The 27,718-nt window shown below is 45.7% G+C and overlaps 1 protein-coding gene and 2 long non-coding RNA genes across 5 annotated transcripts; all 3 read left to right on the top strand.

Annotated features, from left to right (window-relative positions):
* Positions 1–3,916: 3,916 nt before the first annotated feature.
* LOC118368699 (SAP30-binding protein-like) lies at positions 3,917–26,083 on the top strand. The gene is made up of 10 exons (XM_052485880.1): positions 3,917–4,219; positions 5,589–5,707; positions 5,824–5,868; positions 8,098–8,140; positions 15,938–16,026; positions 19,473–19,564; positions 19,715–19,827; positions 21,569–21,627; positions 22,000–22,087; positions 25,965–26,083. Exons 1-10 carry the CDS (start codon positions 4,126–4,128, stop codon positions 26,081–26,083), a joined length of 861 nt encoding a protein of 286 aa, XP_052341840.1. The 5' UTR covers positions 3,917–4,125.
* LOC127915042 (uncharacterized) lies at positions 16,654–17,637 on the top strand. The gene is made up of 3 exons (XR_008090007.1): positions 16,654–16,677; positions 17,208–17,286; positions 17,326–17,637. It is a non-coding gene; the product is annotated as an uncharacterized LOC127915042 (long non-coding RNA).
* LOC127915040 (uncharacterized) lies at positions 22,094–25,210 on the top strand. Of its 3 annotated transcripts, none has more exons than XR_008090005.1 (3): positions 22,094–23,089; positions 23,366–23,436; positions 23,529–25,210. It is a non-coding gene; the product is annotated as an uncharacterized LOC127915040 (long non-coding RNA). The 3 variants fall into 3 exon arrangements; XR_008090006.1 differs by having other exon boundaries at positions 22,094–23,165; positions 23,350–23,436; positions 23,600–25,210; XR_008090004.1 differs by having other exon boundaries at positions 22,094–23,165; positions 23,350–23,436.
* Positions 26,084–27,718: the final 1,635 nt, after the last annotated feature.

Genomic DNA, 27,718 nt, shown 5'->3' with positions numbered 1-27,718 from the left:
GCTACATTCTTGTTTATTATAGTGCTGTCCTGCGTTCGCTGCTGTTGCTGTGGAAAGATTAAATCCCGAGTCCAGCCCTTACAGTCTGTCTGAGGAGGAGACATTGGCCCAGTTACAATATATAGAACATTTAAGGAAGGAAAGAAACAGCAATCCCAGGGAAGAACTAGTCTTAGAATCACCTGGACAATGTAGCTTGGAGGGGACAGACAGACTGCTGGGCAACCAGCCTGAGGAATCTGTGTGTGTATAAAGACTGATGAGCAATGGCCGACTCATTAACACTACGTAGCAGTAGCTTTAAACAGACAATGACACTCTATAAACAGAGAACTGTGAACATTGCTTCTGTGCTGTTGTTTTGTCTGAGGACACAAACCACTCCGAGATTTATCCTGCATTCTCATGTGATTTGACCTGGAAGAGCCGATAGGTTTTATGTTATAAGTTTTGTAGGTCTATAGAAGGAAACATTTTAAATAAATAAAAAACTCCCTCAGATTTCAATCTTGTTGTGTTTAACAAAGTTGTTTTAATGTCCAGAATGTAAAACCCCTCTCTGTTCTCCTTCAAGATGACTCTATAGACAACATGCTGAAGTTCCAAACTTGTTTTTGTGTGGCTGTTTTCCAGTGGAAAAGAGGGGATGGTCATATAGAAAGTGCCCTCTGCTGGTGCAATGAACACAATACATTTACGCAACTGTTATAATAAGTGTGGGGGGACCCACTATCAATGGCAATCCTGGAACAATTAGGGTTAAATGCTTTGGGCAAAGACAGGTTTTTCAACTTGTCCCCTCTGGGATTTGAACTAGTGACTACTTGCCCAGTGCTCTAACCTCTAGGCTGCCTGCCTGATTATATTCATCTGTAGTTGTCATTTGAGGAGTAACAAGTTTAGCTTTACTTAATGTTTAAGTGCAAATAAAGTATAGTACATTAAAGAATTTAAAAAATGTACATTGTAATTATTCTTGTTATTAATGCATTGTGTCAACAGCTAAAACCTTTGGAATGTAACACTGGCTGGGCTTATGTCATATCTAACTTTCCATCTATTAAACGACAAAGACTCCATCTTTCTACTGACCCACCCTATCCCTGATACTTTCCCTTCAGGTGCCAGTAACCGTGCCACTCAGCGGTGTAGTGTATTGTGCAGTTAGAGCGTACCTTATCAGACCTTGTAGCACAGTCTCGGGCCTCGCCTCCGATAGAGTCAATATTGTCGGTAAACATTAACCCAGCTGGACTTCTCTCTCTCTCTCTCTCCTACTGCGTCACGTATTGAAAGCCCTCACAACAAGAGAACTAGTCACAATCACTGATTAGGCTTTTGGAATCGAGAGAGAAAAATCCAGTTGGAGTTGAGAGCGAGTAAATGAGTGTACCTCACAGGATACCAAGACTCTCACACTAAAGAAGGTCTTCTAGAGGCTGAAGTGGAGTGTTTATTTGGAATACAGATGCAGGGTTGGACCAGCTATTGAGATACTAACAGAGGCCTATACATCCAGAACCCAGGTCTCACAGACCGTATTTACTGTCGTCATCGCTGAGAACATTGAGAGATGGCTCTGGAAAGGTGAGTCATTGATTGGAAACTTGTTGATTAACACATTTATATTTAACATTTGAGTCATTTACCAGACACTCTTATCCAGAGCAACTTACAAGTCAGTGCATTTATCTGAAGATACTGTGGCTAGGTGGGACAACTGCTTATCACAGTCGTAGTCTGTACATTTCTCCTCAATAAAGTAACGGCCAGCAAAGTCAGAGCTAGTAAGACAGTAAGAAAGAAAAATAATGAATAGATCTGTAACATGAAGGAAAGCTGCCAGCAGGTTACAATGTGAAACAAACATCGGTGGAATTAAAGGAAAAAGGAAAAGTTGTGTATCTTTAAAACTGTCATTTGTTGTTCTATGAAAGAGCTGGTCAAACACTTCTAAATGGATCATTTCAACTAAAAATACAACAAAACAACTTTGTACCCCACTTTACTTCCTGACCCCTATCACTGACCCCGTCCTCTGACCCCTATACCTGACCCCTTTCATCTGACCCCTACCTCTGACTTTCCACTCCCACTGTAGTGTTCCAGACCGCCCTGACCCGGCAGGGTCACCAGAGGACTGGGTCCAGTGGGCTGTGCAGCGCCTGCAGATGGAGCCCTGGGCGTTGGGTGGCATTGTGGTCATAGGGCTGTTCCTGCTGATGATCCTGGCCCTGGTGGTCTTCGCTCTAATATATGGCTGTTGCTGCTCACCTGGAGGGGGGAAGAGGAGGATGAAGAAGGGGGTGCTTTAGAGAAGTGGGTCCCACTCTCCATGACTGATCTACGAGAATTTATATTTTCTCTACCCCCTACGTCTACGATGACTTTTCCAAAAGAAAAGACAAAAAAAGCTTCCAGCCCCAAGCATTATTAATGGGACCATCATTTAAACAAACACTCTGAGGAATGTCTGAATTGGCTAGTCATTCGATCCAAGTCAAGATAATAACGTTCATAAATTGATTTGCGTATTTGATTATGAAAATGTGCTGTTTGATTATAATTAAATGTTGAAACTTTAAATGAATCCTTTCAATAAAAAACTATATGCATGCGCATATCATTAGCGATGCTGAGAGGGACGTCGTCTTGTATAGCAGAGCCAGAATGGGTCACAAGATGGCGGGTGTGTCAGAATGGACTTGGAGATGGAGTCATTGAGGATGGAAAGAAGGAGCGGGCAGGAGAGAAAAACAAGGAGGAAAGTGGAACATATTAAGAGTAAATATAGAGTTCTGCAGAAGGAAATCGAACATGAGTGTCAGGTGCGGTAAAGAACACAGAGTTTAAGCCTTGACACGATTGTGTTTTTTTGCCCAGTAGGAGTGAGATTTTGGATCCTTGCCTTCTGGCTGACCCATATGTGGTATCAGGTTGGGTGGAGAAGAGGTTGGGGAATGTTGGGTTGGTGAAAGTGACTTTCTCGTGTCTCCGCCGTCAAGGGGGAGCGTGCCGTCTGCACCACGGGTCTGGGGACTGTGACATGCTTTCCTCTCTGGAGCAGGGCGCCTTTGAAAGGAGTGATAACTGGTGTGGCGTTAAGTGTTGATGAGGGTCAACTGAAGTTGAAGATTCCCGGTGTCTGTGACGCCTGTCATTTGATGTGACGCAGACCGAGTGTAGAGCGTGGTGAAACAGAGAAGACACGGTACTATTGATGCAGAGTTTTTACCAGAGAAAGTCAAGTTAGGATGTGTCCGTTAGAGCTTTTGTCCCAAACCCATTACGGTGTTTTAGGTGTCAAGCTTATGGTCTTGTGGCAGCAGTGTAGGAGGGAGATTCCTAGATGTGATAAGTGTGCAGGAGGACATGAGACAAAGTAATGTGTAGTATTGTTGTAAAAAGGTGTGTGTGTAAACTGTGGGGGTATCAATGGTGCTGGAGATCAGATGTGTCCGGTGAGAGAAAGACAGGTTGAGGTTACCAGGATCACAGTAGTGCAGAAGGTGTCCTGTGCTGAGGCAGTGAAGAGAGTAGTTGAAGAAGATGGGTCCAGGGTGAGGGATCCTAAGAAGATCCCTGGGAGTAGAGGGATAGGATTAGCATGTGCTTCAGTAAGGTTGGTTTGTTGGCGTTCATGACCACGGTGGTCAATTATACAGCTGGAATGGAACGTAAAATCACAGAGGATAGATGTTGTGGTGGCAGCTGCAGAGAAGTACTTGGGATTTATTTTTATTTATTTTTATTTAACCAGGAAGGGCTCATTGAGATTTAAAATGTATTTTTCAAGAGCATCCTGACCAAGATAGGCAACACCAAGTCAATACAAAAATTGCAAGGATTTACTGCAGAACAGTTGCAGAGGGTGTTGAGTGGTAGTGTCATGTCAAGATTAGATAGGGTTAAATATTGGAATGTGGTGGTGTGGTTTTTGTTATCATTTTGTGAGGGCTAATAGTTGGCAGGGTCATTTTCCTTTTCCTTTCGTAGGTAGGCTGTGAATGGCCTCACACTCCAGTACAGTAGGTGACGGTGTATGTACCTAAAAGTTGGATGCGATCTGCAAACCAAATCCTAAAGAAGAAAACGTGACGTCATTGTTATGCGACCAGTGGAGAAATGGCGAGCAGCAAAAATAGTGTACTTCTCTCTTCTTTGGCGGAGTATGGCGACGACTCTGAGCCAGATTCCAACCCAGAAACCGAAGAAACAGGTAGATATGTACTTTAGCTACGGATATCAGAGCATGTGAGCGGAGTTGAGCGTTTAGAAATCCCGCACATCGCCCATGGAGCAGTGCTTGCGCACCGCTCCAGCACCCATCTACATGTGTGACCACCTGGACCTACCATTTGGTTTTTTAAAGTTTTGAAACCAAACCATATGGATTTGAATGAAAAGTATTTGAATAAACATGAACATGTGAATGTAAGAAGCGCACATAATTTCAAATAGGCTGCATGTCATAATTAAACGGCATATAAACACTCTAAATAGGTCAGGAGCCAGACAGGAAGCCTAAGAAGGAACGAAAATGAATTATTTAGTGTATATTATTTCAAGGTTATAGCCTACGAAGAAATAAATTGTTAAGCATTTGCGAGTGATACGCAATGGGTTGGTTGGGACATAAAGCGCTCAGCATTTAAACATTCCGTTGTGTTAAATCATTATAGTCTATAAATTGCCCGTATAGGCTGTGACTTAGAATTAAATACAAATTAAACGAAAAATGACTTATTAGTACCTTTTCGAATTCATTTTTACAAACACGGGTTTGGTCAGTCTGTGGCCTCAGGCTCATGCGATGGTGCCAACTATTGGGCCAATTATGGTCTATTGTATAGATCAGGGTTCCTCAACTGGCGGCTGGCTGGCCAAATATTTTGGTCCCCCCAAATTATTAGATTGATTTCATATTTTTTTTTACGACATGCAAAAAGTCCCAAATGCGATGTCCCAAGAAGCAAGTTACTCTACCGAATAATGCAAAAGTGACATTTGAACTTCATTCATGAGGAGAGAGAATACGGGAGACAGTCAACTAATAAAGCAGGCAGCAGAGCATTTTGTGGTGCTGAAACGTAGAGCTGCACACGATCGTGTGGATGGATGCGCAGGAAGTCTGACTTGTGAAAGCCGGTTTCCTGCGTTCATAGAAGAAAAGGAGGACTTGCAGGTGTAAGTTGATCCAAACATTGTTAGCACATAAAAATGCACGTTTCTTTATAGTACTGTTTTCCTCTGAGCATGCCACCAAAAACGCACGCAGGGACTCGGTCGGCACTCCTGAGCGCATCCCTGATTTGGCTCGACATCTGGAATTCAATCAGCTCAGTTTGAATTGCGGCTCATCCAGCTAGGGTATGTTTTTGTCTAAAATTTCCAATGACTTAAGAACCAACCAATTTGACAACCAGTAGAGTAAATTCAAATGACAGTTTATTCAATTTACTGCCTATACAAAATGTCAATGAGGTAGAGGCCGACCTAATCTCAGCAAGCTAGCTTGCTATTGGGTCAGGAACCCTGAATGCTGTCACGTTTCCAACCTGATAACCAAGCTCTTTGATATTCTGCAGAGAGCCATGGAGTAGGTCTGGTGTCAGCTGCCTATGGGGTGGACGACATTAGCCGGATTGAGGATGGCGACGACAAGGCATCTGGAGACGAGGACAGCGGGGAGAGCTCCCGTAACTCTGTCGGTTCTCTTTTCAACTTAGTTAGTCTTTTTCACGCAGCACTCTGCTAGAGGTATTTCTCACTGTGTGTTTGGTCACTCAGGGATGTTAACGCTTTGCATTCTTGTCTTTGTAGGAAATGGATGAGTCAGATGAGGGGGGAGACACCGATGATTATAAGGTATTTAATGTTTGTTAGGGGGTAGTGGTCTAAGTCACTGCATCTGTGTGGTCCTTCTGTAGCTCAGTTGGTAGAGCATGGCGCTTGTAACGCCAGGGTAGTGGGTTCGATCCCCGGGACCACCCATACGTAGAATGTATGCACACATGACTGTAAGTCGCTTTGGATAAAAGCGTCTGCTAAATGGCATATATTATTATATTATATTAAGAGGCATCACTGCAGACCCTGGTTCGATCCTGGGCTGTATCACGACCGGCCGTGATCGGGAGTCCCATAGGGTGGCGGGTTAGGGGAGGCCGAGGTAGGCCGTCATTGTAAATAAGAATTTGTTCTTAACTGACATGCCATCTTAAACAAAGGTTAATAATAATCAATATTATCTGTGTGGTGCAAAGAGGTGAAGATTGTTAAAATTCCCTGTATGTGCCACTAGGGGGAACTGTTGCTCTATTGTATGATTTGTCTTTATTGGCCGATACTTGAAGTCACAAGCGTTGCTGTCAAGCTACTGCTATCAATATCTACTGGTTTTAGCCCTCAACAGTTCTACTAATCTAACATATGAAATTATTCTAAGAAGGTCAAACCAAGGATAATTTCGCTATTTGATTTTGAATTTGAAGTACTTAAATTATTATTTTAAAAAAATGTTGTTATCAAAAAATGATTTGATGAAACATTGAATTTGGCCTTACTGCTATTATCCCATACAAATGCATTGAATAACCGTTTCACTCCATCAAACAAAAACATCTAAAGTCCTGAAGTGTCTGTTCTATATCTGAGAGATATAAGAAGGGTCAGGAAACTATTTGTATATATATTTTTTTAAACATGAATTCAACCCCTTATGTTTATCTCTAAACTATCTCCATATATACTGTACTTCCATTCATTGTTTAAAACTGATACCGGGCACCTTCAGACTAGTCCTGTGAGGCTTGTGGGCATCCTGGAGAAAAACAACTGATAGAAAACCTGATATATCAAACTTAAAATGATGGCTATTCATGAGGATTTGTTTATTACGCCAATTAGATGGAGGGCTAGGTGCTACTCAAACAGAATCATTACAGGGCCACTTTAATAACATAGCATTATGTGTGTGTCTGACAATTGGCTATGCTACGAGGGGCCTATGATCAGGCCCTGGATGCAATTTGTCTGCAGAATTGTAGCATTTCATAACAAAGGAAGGAGGGGGGGGGGGACTGGTGAGGTATGTTATCTTTATGTCAGAGGGAGGGCTTGAGTTGTGGTAAACCGATCCAGAACCTGACAAAGACTAAATCCGTAATGTGTTTTCACTACCGACACCTTGTCTACTCTGTGTCTTCTGATTTGGTCCTGTATGTAGCTACTGTTGCCTCAGTGCTGAGACCCACTATTATGAGTAATGTCTTGTCAGCCACACCATTGGCCCCCACTTTGTCCTAAGGGCCGAACTCCGTAACTGTGCGCCCAGTCATATTCCACTGCTACGTCCTTCCTATTGGATCTTACAAGTCGTCTAGTGGTTTAGATGAAGCTAGTTCCTGTAAGGGAGATGTATCTAGCTGTAGGCTCTTGTGTGACTGTTGCACATTGCTTACTGGTAATCTTAAGGGAGTTAAACGCTTAGCAGTTTGTTCAAACACATCTTCAACTCTCAGCCAAAACTTACTGGTAATAGTTTGTTTGTTGCACAAGCGTTGATTTATCTAGCCACTACGTTCTCCTATCCACACTGCATATGCAATGGCTTTGATTAGATTGAACTGAGGAAATTACATATCTGTGTTAGACTAATTTGTGTGTCAAATAACAATAATAATAGAATGGATTTATGAAGGTGATTAATTAATTAATTTCTTATTTAACCAGGTTGGCAAGTCTAGAACAAGTTCTCATTTACAACTGCGACCTGGCCAAGATAAAGCAAAGCAGTTCGACACAAACAACAACACAGAGTTACACATGGAGTAAAACAAACAGTCAATAATACAGTATAAACAAGTCTATATACGATGTGAGCAAATGAGGTGAGATAAAGGAGGTAAAGGCAATGGTGGTGAAGTAAATACAATATAGCAAGTAAAACACTGGAATGGTAGATTTGCAGTGGAAGAATGTGCAAAGTAGAGATAGAAATAATGGGGTGCAAAGGAGCAAAATAAATAAATACAGTAGTGGGAGAGTCCGTGGTTCTGTGAGTGATGTGAACCCCCCTTTGTATGTTTTCTTCAGGAGATCCCAGAGGCAGAGAGGAGAGACCCCAATGAGCTGGTCGGTGAGTGTATATATACACACACACACAGACAAACCGTGTTTGAGATACAGACAGATACAATACAAACTTGGTGTTAAATATTTATTTATATTGTGGCAATTGAACATTAGATGCCCAAACCATGCTTTTGGTTTGACTTAATGAGTAACTGATGTGGATGGGAGTTCAGTAAGTCTTTGTCTTCAGACTGGGTAATTCAGCTTGTAAACGAGTCATAGGGTAAAACCATTTGAATTCAATAATTTTGACAGCATCGCTTTTTGATTTTAAACCAAACTGTGCCGTACATATCTGCCCATGGAAGAAGTGGTCAGAAAGGGGACTTTTATGCCATAACATTGAGGAGATAAAGGTGCTCAGAGGTGACCCATTTTGCATACTCCACCATACCACGAGACTTCCATGTCTTCATCTCTGGAATATAATAGTTGTGTTTGATATCATTTAAAAGCTTACCAACAAGGTTGTCTATTTTATCATTTCCATCTTTTTTAAAATACATTTTTTAAATACATTTTTTACCTTTAACGTCAATTATCTAAAACCTGTAAAGATTTTTTTAAATGTTGGCATATGTTGTAGCCTGGTGGTCCTTCCGTAGCACAGTTGGTAGAGCATGGCGCTTGTAACGCCAGGGTAGTGGGTTCGATTCCCGGGATCACCCATACGTAGAATGTATGCACACATGACTGTAAGTCGCTTTGGATAAAAGCGTCTGCTAAATGGCATATATTATTATATTATAGCCTAGACCCTATTTTCTATCTGATGTCTTTGAGTTGTGCCCGTCATTGGTTGAGACACAACATGCTCTTAACCCAACCAGTCCCACTCATTTTAAACATTGCGTGTTTTTAAATGTATTATTATAATTTTTTGACCTTTATTTAAAGTCAGTTAATCACCTCTTAGGGATAAGTGAGACGTCTGCGTCCCCCCCCTAGCCAACAGGAAATGGAAATGTGCAACGCCAAATGCTAATAGTACTCGCTAAAACGCAAACTTTCATTAAAACACACATGCAAGGTACTGAATTAAAGCTACACACGTTGTGAATGTAGCCAACAAGTCAGATTTTTAAAATGCTTTTCGGCGAAAGCATGAGAAGATATTATCTGATAGCATGCAACACCCCAAAATACCTGAAGGGGACGTAAACAAAATAATTAGCATAACCGGCGCTGCACAAGAGAAATAAATAAAATATAAAACATTCATTTCCTTTGACGAGCTTCTTTGTTGGCACTCCTATATGTCCCATAAACATCACAATTGGGTCTTTTTCCCGATTTAAATCTGTCCATGTATAACCAAAATGTCCATTTATGTAGCCCGTCTGATCCAGGAAAAAACTTCTTTACATAACGCAACGTCATTTTTAAAAATTAACAAAGTTGCCTATAAACTTTGACAAAACACTTCAAAATACATTTGTAATCCAACTTTAGGTAAACATTAATAATCGATCAAATTGATCGCGGGGCGATGTGTATTCAATAGCTCCACGTCTTGAAATGAGGGTCCATAATTCTCTCTTCCAAAACTTCCTGTCGTGGACCGGAATAAATCAAGTGTCTCTTCTTCGTTTGACCAAGGAACAACGTTAAGGAAATTGCCAAGACTGGTGACATCGTGTGGAAGCAGTAGGACTTGTAAACTGAGAGGTATATATTTTCGCAGGGCCATAGACAATACAGCCAACTGGCGGATTGATCTTTTTTTTGGGGGGTGAACAGTTTTCCTTGGAGTTCCCATGTTAAACACGTCCTGTTGTAGTCACAGACATGGTTTAACCAGTTTTAGAAACGTCAGAGTGTTTTCTATCCACACATACTAATCATATGCATATACTATATTCCTGGCATGAGTAGCAGGACTTTGAAATTTTGCGCGATTTTTAACAAAATGTTGAAAAAATAGTCCCGAGCTCTAAGAGGTTTTAAGAACAAATTCTTATTTTCAATGACGGCCTAGGAACAGTGGGTTAACTGCCTTGTTCAGGGGCAGAACGACAGATTTTTACCTTGTCAGCTCGGGATTCGATCCAGCAACCTTTTGGGTTACTAGTCCAGCGCTCTAACCACTAGGCTACCCTGCCACCCCGTGTTTGAGCTACAGACTTCTGGATTGTACCATTGTATTTGCCTATTTCTTCTGCATCCTTAGATACCAACTATTAGTATGTGTGATTAACAGAGGTTAAGCTCCAGTGGTGTTTGAGACGAGGGCGGATCCCGAAGGGTCCCAGGGCTGGGTCTTTTCTTTATTTTTTTACAAAAACGTCTGCAAAGTCTGAATGATTTGAGCTACAAACTATTGATAGCTATTTGGAAGCTGAGACTCTCGTGTGCACTCACATGTAACACAAGAGTCGTAAGACGGTAAGGGTTTTTTCTAAATAGAAGATCATAGGAAATCCCAGGACAAGGTGTCTATAATACTGTAATAAGCTCACATAGTTACTGTCGCACGATTTAGCTGGTACATTTACTACCACAAAGATGGCACCCAGTCCACCCACTGTCAAATGTCAACTTAAATGGTCATGTCTATTCTATTATCTATATGTCTATGATTTCAATAGATTTCCTATGGAGGATTGACAGTATCATTTTTAAAACAACAGATATTTCCTTTTCAAGTCAACATTCTCTGATGTGTGGCCCTCCAACCATTTTTGTGGTACCTTTTTTGAAAGTAGAAGTTTTTTTCAATTTTTGTACATTTATCAGCCTAAACATGACACCCACCCTGTATTCAAGATTGTCTCAACTGATGGCGATCACAACACAAATACCTTAGATGATGTAAAATAGGGTCTAGGCTACATGTGTTTTGATCATTTGTTATAATTGTTCATTGTGTGTGTGTGTGTGTGTGTGTGTGTGTGTGTGTGTGTGTGTGTGTGTGTGTGTGTGTGTTTGTGTTTGTGTGTTCAGAGCAGGAAAGAACACACTGCTTTATTAGGCCATTAAACAGTAGTACCAATAATTTTCCAATCGTTAAATTACTTCACCAATAGAGCAGCTTGCTATGGAACAGGCAAGCTACAGATCAGTGAGTTGTTTACATGCGTGATGGAAGGACAAGTATTGGGTGTGAGATGAAACTGACATTTTGCGGGTTGGGAGAGAGGAGGTGGCTTGGCATCTTGTGATGACGTGCATTATCTGAAATAGGCCCACAGAATTATATATACGGAGGAGCAGCTTCTATGAAGGAACTTTTGAATGTCTTTGAACTTCAGAGTTGGCTTAACATTGGACCAGAGAGGGGCAGGTGTCCTACACACACACTTGGCAAAGATTTCCAGCTGGCAGGCAGACTCTGGAAGAAGTTTCTGATTGACAGAGGGAGGGCTTTGCATAGGCGCTTTGTTGCGTTGTTTTTGTGGGACTGGGGGAAAAATAAGCCCAGAACTTAAAATAATGTTAACCGATTCCCATGCTTTTCAAATAACTTTTCCGGGAACATTATAGATCACTTTCGTTCCAGGTTTTGATTCTGTTCCTTGGAAAATGTGTTATTGTTCTGTTCCCTGAACCGGTTCCAACCCCTGCTACCTATCACTCCCTCTACTGTGTGTGTGTGTGTGTGTCACTGTCTCTTATAGTGTGTGTATATATGTGTCAGAGGTACACAGGTACGACCCCACATCCAGGTGCCAAATTTCACACACATGATGTAATACAACACTAATCTCCTGTGTCACGCCCAAACTCTACTTTATGGGAGAGAGGATGGATGTGTATGATAGTTATGTTTGACCATTTGGAGAGGTCTGAATGCCTACCTATAACTAAGTTCAAATCAAAGTTTGTTTGTCACCTGTGCCGAATACAACTAGTGTAGACCTAACAGTGAAATCCTTACTTACAGGCTCAAAACAACAGTGCAATTTCTATGTTAAAAAAATAGGTATCAGGTGAATAATAGATAAGTAAAGAAATAAAAACAACAGTAAATACAGTAGAGGCTATATACAGTAGAGGCTATATACAGTAGAGGCTATATACAGTAGAGGGGCTATATACAGTAGAGGCTATATACAGTAGAGGCTATATACAGTAGAGGCTATATACAGTAGAGGCTATATACAGTAGAGGCTATATACAGTAGAGGCTATATACAGTAGAGGCTATATACAGTAGAGGCTATATACAGTAGAGGCTATATACAGTAGAGGCTATATACAGTAGAGGCTATATACAGTAGAGGCTATATACAGTAGAGGCTATATACAGTAGAGGGGCTATATACAGGCACCGGTTAGACGGGCTAATTGAGGTAGTATGTACATGTAGGTATGGTTAAAGTGACTATGCATATATGATGAACAGAGAGTAGCAGTAGCATAAAAGAGGGGGTGGCGGGACACAATGCAGATAACCCTGTTAGCCAATGTGCGGGGGCACCGGTTGATCGGGCTAATTGAAGTAGCATGTACATGAATGTATAGTTAAAGTGACTATGCATATAAGATAAACAGAGAGTAGCAGCAGCGTAAAAGAGAAGTTGGGGGGGCCACACAATGCAAATAGTCTGGGTAGCCATTTGATTACCTATTCAGGAGTCTTATGGCTTGGGGGTAAAAACTGTTGAGAAGCCTTATTGTCCTAGACTTGGCGCTCCGGTACCGCATACCATGCGGTAGTAGAGAGAACAGTCTATGACTGGGGTGGCTGGGGTCTTTGACAATTTTTAGGGCCTTCCTCTGACACCGCCTGGTGTAGAGGTCCTGTATGGCAGGCAGTTTAGCCCCATTGATGTACTGAGCCTTACGCACTACCCTCTGTAGTGCCTTGTGGTCGGAAGCCGAGCAGTTGTCGTACCAGGCAGTGATAGAACCAGTCAGGATGCTCTCAATGTTGCAGCTGTAGAACCTTTTGAGGATCTCAGGAACCATGCCAAATATTTTTAGTTTCCTGAGGGGGAATAGGCTTTGTCGTGCCCTCTTCACGACTGTCTTGGTGTGTTTGGACCATTCTAGTTTTTTGGTAATGTTGACACCAAGGAACTTGAAGCTCTCAACCTGCTCCATTACAGCCCCATCGATGAGAATGGGGGCGTGCTCGGGCCTCCTTTTCCTGTAGTCCACAATCATCTCCTTAGTCTTGGTTATGTTGAGGGAGAGGTTGTTATTCTGGCACCACCCGGCCAGTTTTCTGACCTCTTCCCTATAGGCTGTCTGTCTCGTTGTTGTCGGTGATCAGGCCTACCACTGTTGTGTTGTTAGCTAACTTAATGATGGTGTTGGAGTCGTCTCTGGCCACGCAGTCGTGGGTGAACGGGGAGTACAGGTGGGGACTGAGCACACATCCCTGAGTGGCTCCAGTTTTGAGGATCAGCATGGCAGATGTGTTGCTACCTACCCTCACCGCCTGGGGACGGCCCGTCAGAAAGTCCAGGATCCGGGCCTCCCGGGTGGCGCAGTGGTTAAGGGCGCTGTACTGCAGCACCAGCTGTGCCACCAGAGACTCTGGGTTCGCGCCCAGGCTCTGTCGTAACCGGCCGCGACGGGGAGGTCCGTGGGGCGACGCACAATTGGCCTAGCGTCGTCCAGGTTAGGGAGGGTTTGGCCAGTAGGGAAATCCTTGTCTCATCGCGCACCAGTGACTCCTGTGGCGGGCCGGGCGCAACAAATGGTAACAAATGTTGCCAGGTGCACGGTGTTTCCTCCGACACATTGGTGCGGCTGGCTTCCGGGTTGGATGGTGCTGTGTTAAGAAGCAGTGCGGCTTGGTTGGGTTGTGTATCGGAGGACGCATTACTTTCAACCTTCGTCTCTCCCGAGCCAGTACGGGAGTTGTAGCGATGAGACAAGATAGTAGCTACTAACAATTGGACACCATGAAATTGGGGAGAAAAAGGGGTAAAATACAAATAAAAAGGAAGTCCAGGATCCAGTTGCAGAGGGAGGTGTTTAGTCCCAGGATCCTTAGCTTAGTGATGAGCTTTGTGGGTACTTTGGTATTGAACTCTGAGCTATAGTCAATGAATAACATTCTCACATAGGTGTTCCTTTTGTCCAGGTGGGAAAGGGCAGTGTGGAGTCCAACTTTCGCCCCCCATTTTCGGATCCATCCGTCATCTCTGACATATTTTGGGTCGGATTTGTTCCACCTGAAATCCGAATCGCCAAAACAATTCTGCACCTGGGTATTGATTTTCCCCCAAAAATGGGATCTGTGAACACCTCTAGCTTGAGGTAGGCCTAGTCAGAGTTGATCATATTGGGATGGGACCTCTTGTGGTTTAGAGAGGTGTGATTCAGACCGCTGTCTGCTATTTTCCTGTTACCTCACACACACTGTGTTCATGTAAAGCATGCTAGGGCGTATGACTCGTCTGACTCAGTATGGTATTTTCTACTGCTCATTAGTGTGCTTGCAGCCAAGTGCATATTTGTGTTTAGTGTGTTGTTGTTACTGAGTACATCATGACTCTGTAATGGCTTCTGTCTGTTTACTCGTGTGTGTGTGTTTGTGTGTGTGTGTTTGTGTGTGTGTGTGTGTGTGTGTCGTGTGCACAGTCCTGTTGGTGCAGTTAGCCAGTAGGAGAGGGTAACGCCCTTCCCCTCCCTATAGGGGTTTGTCATACCCCTCTCACCTACAGACAAGGCAGGATGCGGTGGGGAGGAGAGAGGAGGGAGAGAGGAGAGGGTAACGCCCTTCCCCTCCCTATAGGGGTTTGTCATACCCCTCTCACCTACAGACAAGGCAGGATGCGGTGGGGAGGAGAGAGGAGGGAGAGAGGAGAGGGTAACGCCCTTCCCCTCCCTATAGGGGTTTGTCATACCCCTCTCACCTGCAGACAAGGCAGGATGTGGTGGGGAGGAGGGGGAGAGGAGAGGGTAACGCCCTACCCCTCCCTATAGGGGTTTGTCATACCCCTCTCACCTACAGACAAGGCAGGATGTGGTGGGGAGGAGAGAGGAGGGGGAGAGGAGAGGGTAATGCCCTACCCCTCCCTATAGGGGTTTGTCATACCCCTCTCACCTACAGACAAGGCAGGATGCTGTGGGGAGGAGAGAGGAGGGAGAGAGGGTAGGTCAAGCAGGGTAGTGTGAGGGTTCGGGGTTTTGCTTTTGTTTCCACCTTAGCATCAAACAAGACGAGAGAGAAGTTTGAAAATAAAGAAGAGAGTAAAGAGATTGAGGGGAGGGGGAGGGAGCCTGGAATGTGTTGGGTACATAGAGGAACTTGTTGCCTACACACCATAGTGTATGTGACCTACGATACAGGCTAAAGGAGAACGTCTGCGGTGTCGTGGTCCTAGACGTTTAACTGATAGAAATGTTTTCATCTAAATTCACGCTCAGTCTTGTACCTTACTTATCTGTTCTCACACGCAAAGTTTACACACATTTTTGCTCAACCATTTAAAGCCTGTGATAGATTGACAGTGCTGAGTGACTGTAAAGTGCTCTCCCACTGATGAGACTTAAGACTGAAGGATGCTTGGCCTGGAGTCAGAGAGAGAAAGAAAGAAAGAAAGAAAGAAAGAGGAGAGAAAGGAGGGAAGAGTTTGAAAAAAGGGCATCCTCTCTTCTCTACACAAGCCCCAACATACCCTCCCTGACTGGGTGTGGTAACTAGGTTTCATACCAGGACCAGATGGTCCTGAACACCTCACACGCATGCAGAACAACCTTCAATTCAGAATTCTGTTGAACAAGTTGATTCAACACACTCGTTTTACAGACATGATTTCTGGGTTCACCTCTAAAGAATGTAGCTACTAGACTGTCTATAGTCTGCTCTTCTGATTGGTTATTATTCTGTGTTTCTGCCCCAGCTCTGTTCTCAGAGAAAGTGAGGAACATGTCACCTGACAAGATCCGGATCCCCCCTGAACCACCAGGACGCTGCTCCAGTCACCTACAGGTACTCACAGCCCTACTTACCTGTATCAGTCACCTACAGGTACTCACAGCCCTACTTACCTGTATCAGTCACCTACAGGTACTCACAGCCGTACTTACCTGTATCAGTCACCTACAGGTACTCACAGCCCTACTTACCTGTATCAGTCACCTACAGGTACTCACAGCCCTACTTACCTGTATCAGTCACCTACAGGTACTCACAGCCCTACTTACCTGTATCAGTCACCTACAGGTACTCACAGCCCTACTTACCTGTATCAGTCACCTACAGGTACTCACAGCCCTACTTACCTGTATCAGTCACCTACAGGTACTCACAGCCCTACTTACCTGTATCAGTCACCTACAGGTACTCACAGCCCTACTTACCTGTATCAGTCACCTACAGGTACTCACAGCCCTACTTACCTGTATCAGTCACCTACAGGTACTCACAGCCCTACTTACCTGTATCAGTCACCTACAGGTACTCACAGCCCTACTTACCTGTATCAGTCACCTACAGGTACTCACAGCCCTACTTACCTGTATCAGTCACCTACAGGTATCCACACCTTCCACTCACATGGTCTACTTACCTGTACCAGTCACCTACAGGTATCCACACCTTCCACTCACAGCCCTACTTACCTGTACCAGTCACCTACAGGTACTCACAGCCCTACTTACCTGTATCAGTCACCTACAGGTACTCACAGCCCTACTTACCTGTATCAGTCACCTTCCACTCACAGCCCTACTTACCTGTATCAGTCACCTACAGGTACTCACAGCCCTACTTACCTGTATCAGTCACCTACAGGTACTCACAGCCCTACTTACCTGTATCAGTCACCTACAGGTACTCACAGCCCTACTTACCTGTATCAGTCACCTACAGGTACTCACAGCCCTACTTACCTGTATCAGTCACCTACAGGTACTCACAGCCCTACTTACCTGTATCAGTCACCTACAGGTACTCACGGCCCTACTTACCTGTATCAGTCACCTACTGGTACTCACGGCCCTACTTACCTGTATCAGTCACCTACAGGTATCCACACCTTCCACTCACATGTCTACTTACCTGTACCAGTCACCTACAGGTATCCACACCTTCCACTCACAGGTCTACTTACCTGTACCAGTCACCTACAGGTACTCACAGCCCTACTTACCCGTACCAGTCACCTAGAGGTATCCACACCTACCAGTCACCTACAGGTACCCACACCTTCCACGCACAGCCCTACGTACCTGTATCAGTCACCTACAGGTACTCACAGCCCTACTTACCTGTACCAGTCACCTACAGGTACTCACAACCCTACTTACCTGTACCAGTCACCTAAACTGCTGAGCTATATGACTAGCTATCATTCTTGCATACCTGTGCAATACCTATTTGTCTAAAGGGGTCTGGTCACCTGTTTTAAACAACCATCACTTGCACATTTGTCACACTGGCCTACAACCCCTCCAATTTAGCAGTGACCCAGTAAGCTCTCTGTCAACAAGTAGTAGACTGCTGGAGGAGGACAGTAGGGTGTACTGGAGGGAGGGAGGACAGGTAGGTGTGTGGTGTACTGTAGGGAGGACCGGTAGGTGTATGGTGTACTGGAGGGAGGGAGGACAGGTAGGTGTGTGGTGTACTGTAGGGAACTTTAACTCCTGTGTTTACATGATATGTTGGTTTTCTATCAACAGGTGAAGATCCAGTAGGTGTATGGTGTACTGGAGGGAGGAGGAAGAAAGAGTTTGATGTACTGGACACACACACAGGTTCCTAGGTGTCCTATCGATGTACACACGTGGAGGGACATGTCTAGTGTCTATCCAGTATCTGGATGGGAGAAACTCATTCAGTGTGATGTAACTGGGGGAGGACAGGTGTTTGATCCTCATGGCTGGGTGTGTTATGAGGTACTGGAGGGAGGTTTCAGGTGGTGTTTGATGTACTGGAGGTAGGACAGGTAGGTGTTTGATGTACTGTGTGTTTCTGAGGGAGGACAGGTAGGTGGCTGTGATGTACTGGAGGGAGGACAGGTAGGTGGTGTGATGTACTGGAGGGAGTGACAGGTAGGTGTGTGATGTACTGGAGGGAGGACAGGTAGGTGTTTGATGTACTGGAGGGAGGACAGGTAGGTGTTTGATGTACTGGAGGGAGGACAGGTAGGTGTTTGATGGTGTTTGATGTACTGAGGGAGGACAGGTAGGTGTTTGATGTACTGAGGGGTGTGGTGTTTGATGTACTGGAGGGAGGTGTTTTTGATGTACTGGAGGCAGGACAGGTAGGTGTGTGATGTACTGGAGGCTTGACAGGTAGGTGTAATATAATAATAATATATGCTTTAGTTTCTGAGGCTGTGTTATTGCCAGCGACTTACAGTCATGTGTGCATTTCTAGATGGGTGGTCCTGTGGTTTCTGAGGCTGTGTGTGGCCAGTCGTGTGTGGCTGTGTGTTTCTGAGGCTGTGAGCGAAGGACCAGGTGTGTGGTGTACTGGAATTGGGCTGGGTATGAGATAAACACGGGTTTCCAGGCAGTACATTTCCTCTCCTGCCAATGCCTGAGCTTCGTTCATTGCCAGCTGCCAGACAAGCAGCATTCTGCAGTTGTTGGTCAATGTTCCACAATGTTCTGCTGGAGAGCAGAGTCCTCCAGTGAGAGAATAACATCAACATGTAGAGAACCACCAGCAGGGCATCTCACAGTGGTCAACACTCTGTCACAGTCCACAATCCTCCTCTCTCGACCGTCTCTCGGACTCTGGTCCGACGTTTTCCTCAGAAATAAGTTCCTATGTAGACATTGCCATTATCCACAGATCTAGGATCTTGCGTATCCTCCCCAAATCTTAGCCCGATCCGTACGGGAGAAGTCTGCCAAACTTGGTGAAGTGAATGTAACTCTTGTTGGGTAGATGTTGGGGCAGGTGAGGGTGTGGCTGACTGACTGAGTGAACAGTTCAGCACCGTATAGTGTTGCCTCGGGGTGCGAACACACCCTAACATCCCTCTATCTAGTGAATCAGTGATGATGAATCACTATCTGGATATCCCTCACCTCAGGCTATCTAACACCAGCACACACACACACACACAGGAAGGGGACAGTTTGACACGGGGCCCATGCGGAGCCAGGGTTTAGTCTGTCTTGTGTTTAGTACAAGCTCATCATTTTGAACAGTCGTCACTACCCGTGTCTCTCCGAAGAAGAGCTTTTCAACACTTCCGTTGAACTGACTGTTCTGAGTCAGTTCAGTAGATACAGTAGTGTCATTACATTCCAATCCTCCACCTTGTCCGTTTAATGATAATTTATCATAGTTGATCCCCCCAGGCTCCAGTTGACTGGCCCGGCTCCCTGGTTACCAAATATTTCCCTGAGGTATTAGGAACCTGTATTAGGAACTTTAACTCCTGTGTTTACATATTAGATATGTTGGTTTTCTATCAACAGGTGAAGATCCAGAAGCTGTATGAGAAGAATCTACATGGAGACTTAGACACAAACAACCACATTCAGAGGAAGAAAGAGTTCAGGAATCCCAGGTACACACACACACACACACACACACACACACACACATACACACACACACACACACACACACACACAGATTCCTAGAGTTACGATCCTATCGATGATACACACGTTGCTTTTCCAGATACATTTGTTGACATGTCTTTGTGTCTATCCAGTATCTATGAGAAACTCATTCAGTTCTGTGGCATAGATGAACTGGGAACCAACTACCCTAAAGACATGTTTGATCCTCACGGCTGGCCAGAGGACTCTTACTATGAGGCACTGGGTAAGGAGGTGGCTGTGTGTGGCTGTGTGTTTGTGCTGAGGCTGTGTGTTTCTGAGGCTGTGTGTTTCTGAGGCTGTGTGTTTCTGAGGGCTGTGTGTTTCTGAGGCTGTGTGTTTCTGAGGCTGTGTGCGCTTGCCAGTCGTGTGTGGCTGTGTGTTTCTGAGGCTGTGTGTTTCTGAGGCTGTGTGTTTGCCAGTCGTGTGTGGCTGTGTGTTTCTGAGGCTGTGTGTTTCTGAGGCTGTGTGTTTCTGAGGCTGTGTGTTTCTGAGGCTGTGTGTGCTTGCCAGTCGTGTGTGGCTGTGTGTTTCTGAGGCTGTGTGTTTCTGAGGCTGTGTGTTTCTGAGGCTGTGTGTTTCTGCCAGTCGTGTGTGGCTGTGTGTTTCTGAGGCTGTGTGTGCTTGCCAGTCGTGTGTGGCTGTGTGTTTCTGAGGCTGTGTGTTTCTGAGGCTGTGTGCGCTTGCCAGTCGTGTGTGGCTGTGTGTTTCTGAGGCTGTGTGTTTCTGAGGCTGTGTGTGCTTGCCAGTCGTGTGTGGCTGTGTGTTTCTGAGGCTGTGTGTGCTGTGCGCTTGCCAGTCGTGTGTGGCTGTGTGTTTCTGAGGCTGTGTGTTCTGAGGCTGTGTGTTTCTGAGGCTGTGTGTTTCTGAGGCTGTGTGCGCTTGCCAGTCGTGTGTGGCTGTGTGTTTCTGAGGCTGTGTGTTTCTGAGGCTGTGTGCGCTTGCCAGTCGTGTGTGGCTGTGTGTTTCTGAGGCTGTGTGTTTCTGAGGCTGTGTGTGCTTGCCAGTCGTGTGTGGCTGTGTGTTTCTGAGGCTGTGTGTGCTTGCCAGTCGTGTGTGGCTGTGTGTTTCTGAGGCTGTGTGTGCTTGCCAGTCGTGTGTGGCTGTGTGTTTCTGAGGCTGTGTGTGCTTGCCAGTCGTGTGTGGCTGTGTGTTTCTGAGGCTGTGTGTGCTTGCCAGTCGTGTGTGGCTGTGTGTTTCTGAGGCTGTGTGTGCTTGCCAGTCGTGTGTGGCTGTGTGTTTCTGAGGCTGTGTGCGCTTGCCAGTCGTGTGTGGCTGTGTGTTTCTGAGGCTGTGTGTTTCTGAGGCTGTGTGCTTGCCAGTCTGTGTGTGGCTGTGTGTTTCTGAGGCTGTGCGCTTGCCAGTCGTGTGTGGCTGTGTGTTTCTGAGGCTGTGTGTTTCTGAGGCTGTGTGTTTCTGAGGCTGTGTGTTTCTGAGGCTGTGTGCGCTTGCCAGTCGTGTGTGGCTGTGTGTTTCTGAGGCTGTGTGTTCTTGCCAGTCGTGTGTGGCTGTGTGTTTCTGAGGCTGTGTGTTTCTGAGGCTGTGTGCGCTTGCCAGTCGTGTGTGGCTGTGTGTTTCTGAGGCTGTGTGTTTCTGAGGCTGTGTGTTTCTGAGGCTGTGTGTTTCTGAGGCTGTGTGTTTCTGAGGCTGTGTGTTTCTGAGGCTGTGTGTGCTTGCCAGTCGTGTGTGGCTGTGTGTTTCTGAGGCTGTGTGTTTCTGAGGCTGTGTGTTTCTGAGGCTGTGTGTTTCTGAGGCTGTGTGCGCTTGCCAGTCGTGTGTGGCTGTGTGTTTCTGAGGCTGTGTGTTTCTGAGGCTGTGTGTTTCTGAGGCTGTGTGTTTCTGAGGCTGTGTGTTTCTGAGGCTGTGTGTTTCTGAGGCTGTGTGTTTCTGAGGCTGTGTGTTTCTGAGGCTGTGTGTGCTTGCCAGTCAGTCCTATCAACTCAACAGTTTTCCTTCTCTCCCTGCAGCCAAAGCTCAGAAAGTAGAGATGGATAAACTGGAGAAAGCCAAGAAGGACAAGACGAAGGTGAGGACCACAGGCGTTTTAGTTGCCTTGAAGAGGCCACCCGAGGTAATATAAATTACAATACACACGTTTTCAACCCCCCCTCAACAAAACTAACCTTCCTTCTAACCCCATGCTCAATCTCTGTTAAACCTGTACAGAGAACATAGCTTTTCCAACGCTATAGGTTTACTGCGCTCCTGTTTCACTAATCACAGACAGGGCTGTTCTGTAATCAGTCTGTGCGTCAGGGGCATGTTGCCACAGACTGCCTGTACTTTATGTTCAAGTATCCTGCCAAGAGATTAAGTGTCACCACAACAGCCCGTCAGCACCACCCAGCCCAGCCCTCTGCAGTACGGGTGTGATGGTGTTTTGTCTTCTCTCTCCTAGATTGAGTTTGTGACGGCCACTAAGAAGGGCAGCAACCCCACCAACGCAGCAGTTCCCACAACCAATACGGCTGCTAGTACCGTGACAGGTACACACAACTACAGAGCCTTCAGAAAGTATTCAGACCCCTTGACTTATTCCACATTTTGTCGTGTTACAGTCCCCAGACTATAGACAGAGAACCCCTCCCCCACTATAGAAACATTATCTTTCCTGATTTTTAGTGTGACCTTCCTAAAAGAGAGAAGAAAAAAAACGTAAGGTTTTATCTGGTTCCCGTTTCTCAACCTTTCACTATTTCTTTCCATTTCAATTCGAAGAGCTTTATTTACATGGGAAACATATGTTAACATTTCCAAAGCAAGTTAAATAGATAATAAACAAATGTGAAATAAAACATGAACAGTAAACATTACTCTCACAGAAGTTCCAAAAGAATAAAGACATTTCAAATGTCATATGTATTTATACAGTCAAAAGGGAAAATAAATCAACATAAATATGGGTTGTATTTACAATGGTGTTTGTTCTTCACTGGTTCCCTTTTCTCGGGGCAACAGGTCACACACTGCTGTGATGTCACACTGTGGAATTTCACCCAATAGATATGGGAGTTTATCAAAATTGTATTTGTTTTCAAATTCTTTGTGGGTCTGGAATCTGAGGGTCTCTCTAATATGGTCATACATTTGTCAGGAGGTTAGGAAGTGCAGCTCAGTTTCCACCTCATTTTGTGGGCAGTGTGCACATAGCCTGTCTTCTATTGAGAGCCAGGTCTTCCTTCGGTGGCCTTTCTCAATAGCAAGGCTATGCTCAGAGTCTGTACATAGTCAAAGCTTTCCTTAAGTTTGGGTCAGTCACAGTGGTCAGGTATTCTGCCACTGTGTTCTCTCTGTTTAGGGCCAAATAGCATTCTAGTTTGCTCTGTTTTTTTTGTAAATTCCTTCCAATGTTTCAAGTAATTATCTTTTTGTTTTCTCATGATTTGGTTGGGTCTAATTGTTGCTCTGTGGGGTGTGTTTGTGTTTGTGAACAGAGCCCCAGGACCAGCTTGCTTAGGGGACTCTTCTCCAGGTTCATCTCTCTGTAGGTGATGGCTCTGTGGGGTGTGTTTGTGTTTGTGAACAGAGCTCCAGGACCAGCTTGCTTAGGGGACTCTTCTCCAGGTTAATCTCTCTGTAGGTGATGGCTCTGTGGGGTGTGTTTGTGTTTGTGAACAGAGCCCCAGGACCAGCTTGCTTAGGGGACTCTTCTCCAGGTTCATCTCTCTGTAGGTGATGGCTCTGTGGGGTGTGTTTATGTTTGTGAACAGAGCCCCAGGACCAGCTTGCTTAGGGGACTCTTCTCCAGGTTCATCTCTCTGTAGGGTGTGTTTGTGAACAGAGCCCCAGGACCAGCTTGCTTAGGGGACTCTTCTCCAGGTTCATCTCTCTGTAGGTGATGGCTCTGTGGGGTGTGTTTATGTTTGTGAACAGAGCCCCAGGACCAGCTTGCTTAGGGGACTCTTCTCCAGGTTCATCTCTCTGTAGGGTGTGTTTGTGAACAGAGCTCCAGGACCAGCTTGCTTAGGGGACTCTTCTCCAGGTTCATCTCTCTGTAGGGTGTGTTTGTGAACAGAGCTCCAGGACCAGCTTGCTTAGGGGACTCTTCTCCAGGTTCATCTCTCTGTAGGTGATGGCTCTGTGGGGTGTGTTTGTGTTTGTGAACAGAGCTCCAGGACCAGCTTGCTTAGGGGACTCTTCTCCAGGTTCATCTCTCTGTAGGGTGTGTTTGTGAACAGAGCTCCAGGACCAGCTTGCTTAGGGGACTCTTCTCCAGGTTAATCTCTCTGTAGGGTGTGTTTGTGAACAGAGCCCCAGGACCAGCTTGCTTAGGGGACTCTTCTCCAGGTTCATCTCTCTGTAGGGTGTGTTTGTGAACAGAGCTCCAGGACCAGCTTGCTTTAGGGGACTCTTCTCCAGGTTCATCTCTCTGTAGGGTGTGTTTGTGAACAGAGCTCCAGGACCAGCTTGCTTAGGGGACTCTTCTCCAGGTTCATCTCTCTGTAGGTGAGGGCTTTGTTATGGAAGGTTTGGGAATCGCTTCTTTTTAGTTGGTTTTAGCATTTAACGGCTCTTTTCTGGATTTTGATAATTAGTGGGTATCGGCCTAATTCTGCTCTGCGTGCATTATTTGGTGTTTTACTTTGTACATGGAAAATACATTTACATTACATTTAAGTCATTTAGCAGACGCTCTTATCCAGAGCGACTTACAATATTTTTGCATAATTCTGCATGCAGAGTCTCAATTTGGTGTTTGCCCCATTTTGCGAGTTCTTGGTTGGTGAGTGGACCCCAGACCTCACAACCATGAAGGGCAATGGGTTCCATAACCGATTCAAGTATTTTTTTAGCCAGATCCTGGTATGTTGAATGTTATGTTCCTTTTAATGGCATTGAAGGCCCGTCGTCTTGCCTCATCTCTCAGATCGTTCACAGCTTTGTGGAAGTTACCTGTGGCGCTGATGTTTAGGCCAAATCAAATTTATTTATAAATCCCTTACATCAGTTGATATCTCAAAGTGCTGTACAGATACCCAGCCGAAAACCCCAAACAGCAAGCAATGCAGGTGTAGAAGCACGGTGGCTAGAAAAAACTCCCTAGGAAGAAACCTAGAGAGGAACCAGGCTCTGAGAACGTGAGAGAGCGAGGATGTGATCAGGGAGAGAGGAGTGATCGGTCTTTGGTTCCAAATATTGGGGAATAAGGGCTAAGGATGAGTTTAAGTATTGCCAATTGGATTTTCTGGACTATATATTTTATCATTTCATTTAGGATACTATCAACACCACAGCATACCCCCTGAGTCTCTCCCTTTCTCTCTCTGTCCCGCTCCCGCTCTCTGTCCCGCTCTCTGTCCCGCTCTCTGTCCCGCTCTCTGTCCCGCTCTCTGTCCCGCTCTCTGTCCCGCTCTCTCTCTCTCGCTCTCTGTCCCGCTCTCTCTCTCTCTCTCTGTCCCGCTCTCTCTCTCTGTCCCGCTCTCTCTCTCTGTCCCGCTCTCTGTCCCGCTCTCTGTCCCGCTCTCTGTCCCGCTCCCGCTCTCTGTCCCGCTCTCTGTCCCGCTCTCTCTCTCTGTCCCGCTCTCTCTCTCTGTCCCGCTCTCTCTCTCTGTCCCGCTCTCTGTCCCGCTCTCTCTCTCTCTCTCGCTCTCTGTCCCGCTCTCTCTCTCTGTCCCGCTCTCTCTCTGTCCCGCCCTCTCTCTGTCCCGCTCTCTGTCCCGCTCTCTCTCTCTGTCCCGCTCCCGCTCTCTGTCCCGCTCTCTCTCCCGCTCTCTCTCTCTGTCCCGCTCTCTCTCTCTGTCCCGCTCTCTCTCTCTGTCCCGCTCTCTGTCCCGCCCCTCTCTCTGTCCCGCTCTCTGTCCCGCTCTCTGTCCCGCTCTCTCTCTCTCTGTCCCGCTCTCTGTCCCGCTCCCCCTCACGCTCTCTCTCCCGCACTCTCTCTCCCGCTGTCCGCCTCTGTCCCGCTCTCTGTCCCGCTCTCGCCCGTCTCCCGCTCTCTCCCGCTTCTCTCCCGCTCTCTCCTGTTTCCCCCCCGCTCTCTCCTGTTTCCTCCCGCTCTCTCCCGCTTCTCCTCCCGCTCTCTCCTCTGTCCCGCTCTCTCCCGTTCTCCCGCTCTCTCCCGCTTTCTCGCTCTCTCCCCTCCCGCTCTCTCCCGCTTCTCCCCGTTTCTCCCCGTTCTCCCGCTCTCTCCCGTTTCCTCCCGCTCTCTTCCTGCTTCTCCCACCAGCTCTCTCTTTCCGCTCTCTCCCGTTTCCTCCCGCTCTCTCCCGTTTCCTCCCGCTCTCTCCGTTTCCTCCCGCTCTCACCCGTTTCCGCCCGTTCCCGCTCTCTCCCATTTCCTCCCTCTCTCTCCCGTTTCCTCCCGCTCTCTGGTTCTCCCTATCCTCTCTTTCTCACCAGTCCTCTCTCTCCCTCACTCACCAGAAGCTCAGAAGAGGAAGAGTAAAGACCACTGTAATCTCTGCCGATGGGACTCTGCGAGTGCCCGTGACCCTGGCCCATGGATGGAGCCCGCCCTGCTGGATGGACTGGATGACGGATAGACCCTGCCAGCGGTTGTCTGAGATGAGAGAGCATGGATGGATGAGACCACCGCCAGGATGGAACCAAGACCACTGTAATAGAAGAGAGGATGGATGCCGGATGAGGCACCATCCTGAAGAAAGCCAAGCAGTGAACAGGGAGGAAGTGTGTGTTTTTGGATGGATGAGAGGATAGAAGAGAGGATGGATGGATGAGAGGATAGAAGAGAGGATGGATGGATGGGAGGATAGAAGAGAGGATGGATGGATGGATGGATGAGAGGATAGAAGAGAGGATGGATGGATGGATGAGAGGATAGAAGAGGATGGATGGATGGATGGATGGATGAGAGGATGGATGGATGAGAGGATAGAAGAGAGGATGGATGGATGGATGAGAGGATAGAAGAGAGGATGGATGGATGGATGAGAGGATAGAAGAGAGGATGGATGGATGGATGAGAACGTGTGTTGGGGTGTATGGTCCTGTGTGACTGTATTGTTTCAGAGATAATGTCTTCCCGACAATACAGAACATTTCCATATTCATCATCAGCCATACAAGACTTCTGCATCTCTCCTTCTGTTTCTGGGATGTTTGATCGACAGGATATGGTCAATGGACTCCATCCTGACTTGAGATTTATTTATATCAATGTGAGATTCCTCTTTCATCCAGCTCTCCAGTCAGCACTCTGTTGAAGTTATGCATTGATCTGTTTTGTGTTTGTCAGCAAGAAACTGGGTTTAGATGTTAGCTAAAGACTGTCTGTTGGAAAACCATCCTACCTAGGAAGTAACCTAGTTATGGCGTAAGTTACTCGTCTCATGTCTGAAACTCGAAGAGTTAGTCTCTCGCTTCCCATCCTCCAGTAAAGAGGTTTCTACCCACCTGTTATGGTAACGTATATATTTGTATTATATCTGGGCTGTGTTTTGACCATGTACTGGAATGTGGTCTAGTGAAGATGAAAGAGGAATACTCAGACTATGGATATTTGCATCAATGTTCCTCGCCTCATTTCATTTTATTTTAAATGGCCTATTGGAAGGTTAGGAGGAATCTTTTTTTTATTTTTTTTTTACAAATGTACATATATATTTCTGCTGATGATGGTATGATCAATAAAACAAACGTCATACTGCCTTTTCAATCGGCGTCCGTTCTTGTACACTTGTCTTGGCTTCAATAGCATCTGTCTTTCATACATACTGTAAGATAATAGTATTTTTTTTTATCATATTTATTTTCATACTGTTCTCTGGATAAATATTTTGAAAGTTCTGTCCAGAAATGAAGGGATTGTTTTGTGTTTGTGTTCCAGTACTATTGACTTCAGCCACTGGCCTGAATCTGTCTGGAGGAATTCCTGTCTCCTCTCACTCACTCAATCAATCTCACTCAGTTCAATTTAAGGGGCTTTGTTGTCATGGGAAACACATGTTTACATCGCCAAAGCAAGTGAAATGGATAATTAAAAAAAAAAAACTATAAAAAGTGAACTCGCTCTCTTTTCCTCTCCTTTCCACCCTTCTCTCTCTCTCTGGCCACTAGGTATGTGTCCAGGTGCATGTTGTGATTTACACCCTTCTCTCTCTCTCTCTGGCCACTAGGTATGTGTCCAGGTGCATGTTGTGATTTACACCCTTCTCTCT

This window comes from Oncorhynchus keta, chromosome 3 (genome assembly GCF_023373465.1).
Source record: "Oncorhynchus keta strain PuntledgeMale-10-30-2019 chromosome 3, Oket_V2, whole genome shotgun sequence".
Classification (NCBI taxonomy): Eukaryota; Metazoa; Chordata; class Actinopteri; order Salmoniformes; family Salmonidae; genus Oncorhynchus; species Oncorhynchus keta.
Note: the sequence above shows the minus strand (reverse complement) of the source record. Positions and strands in the feature narration are given on the sequence as shown.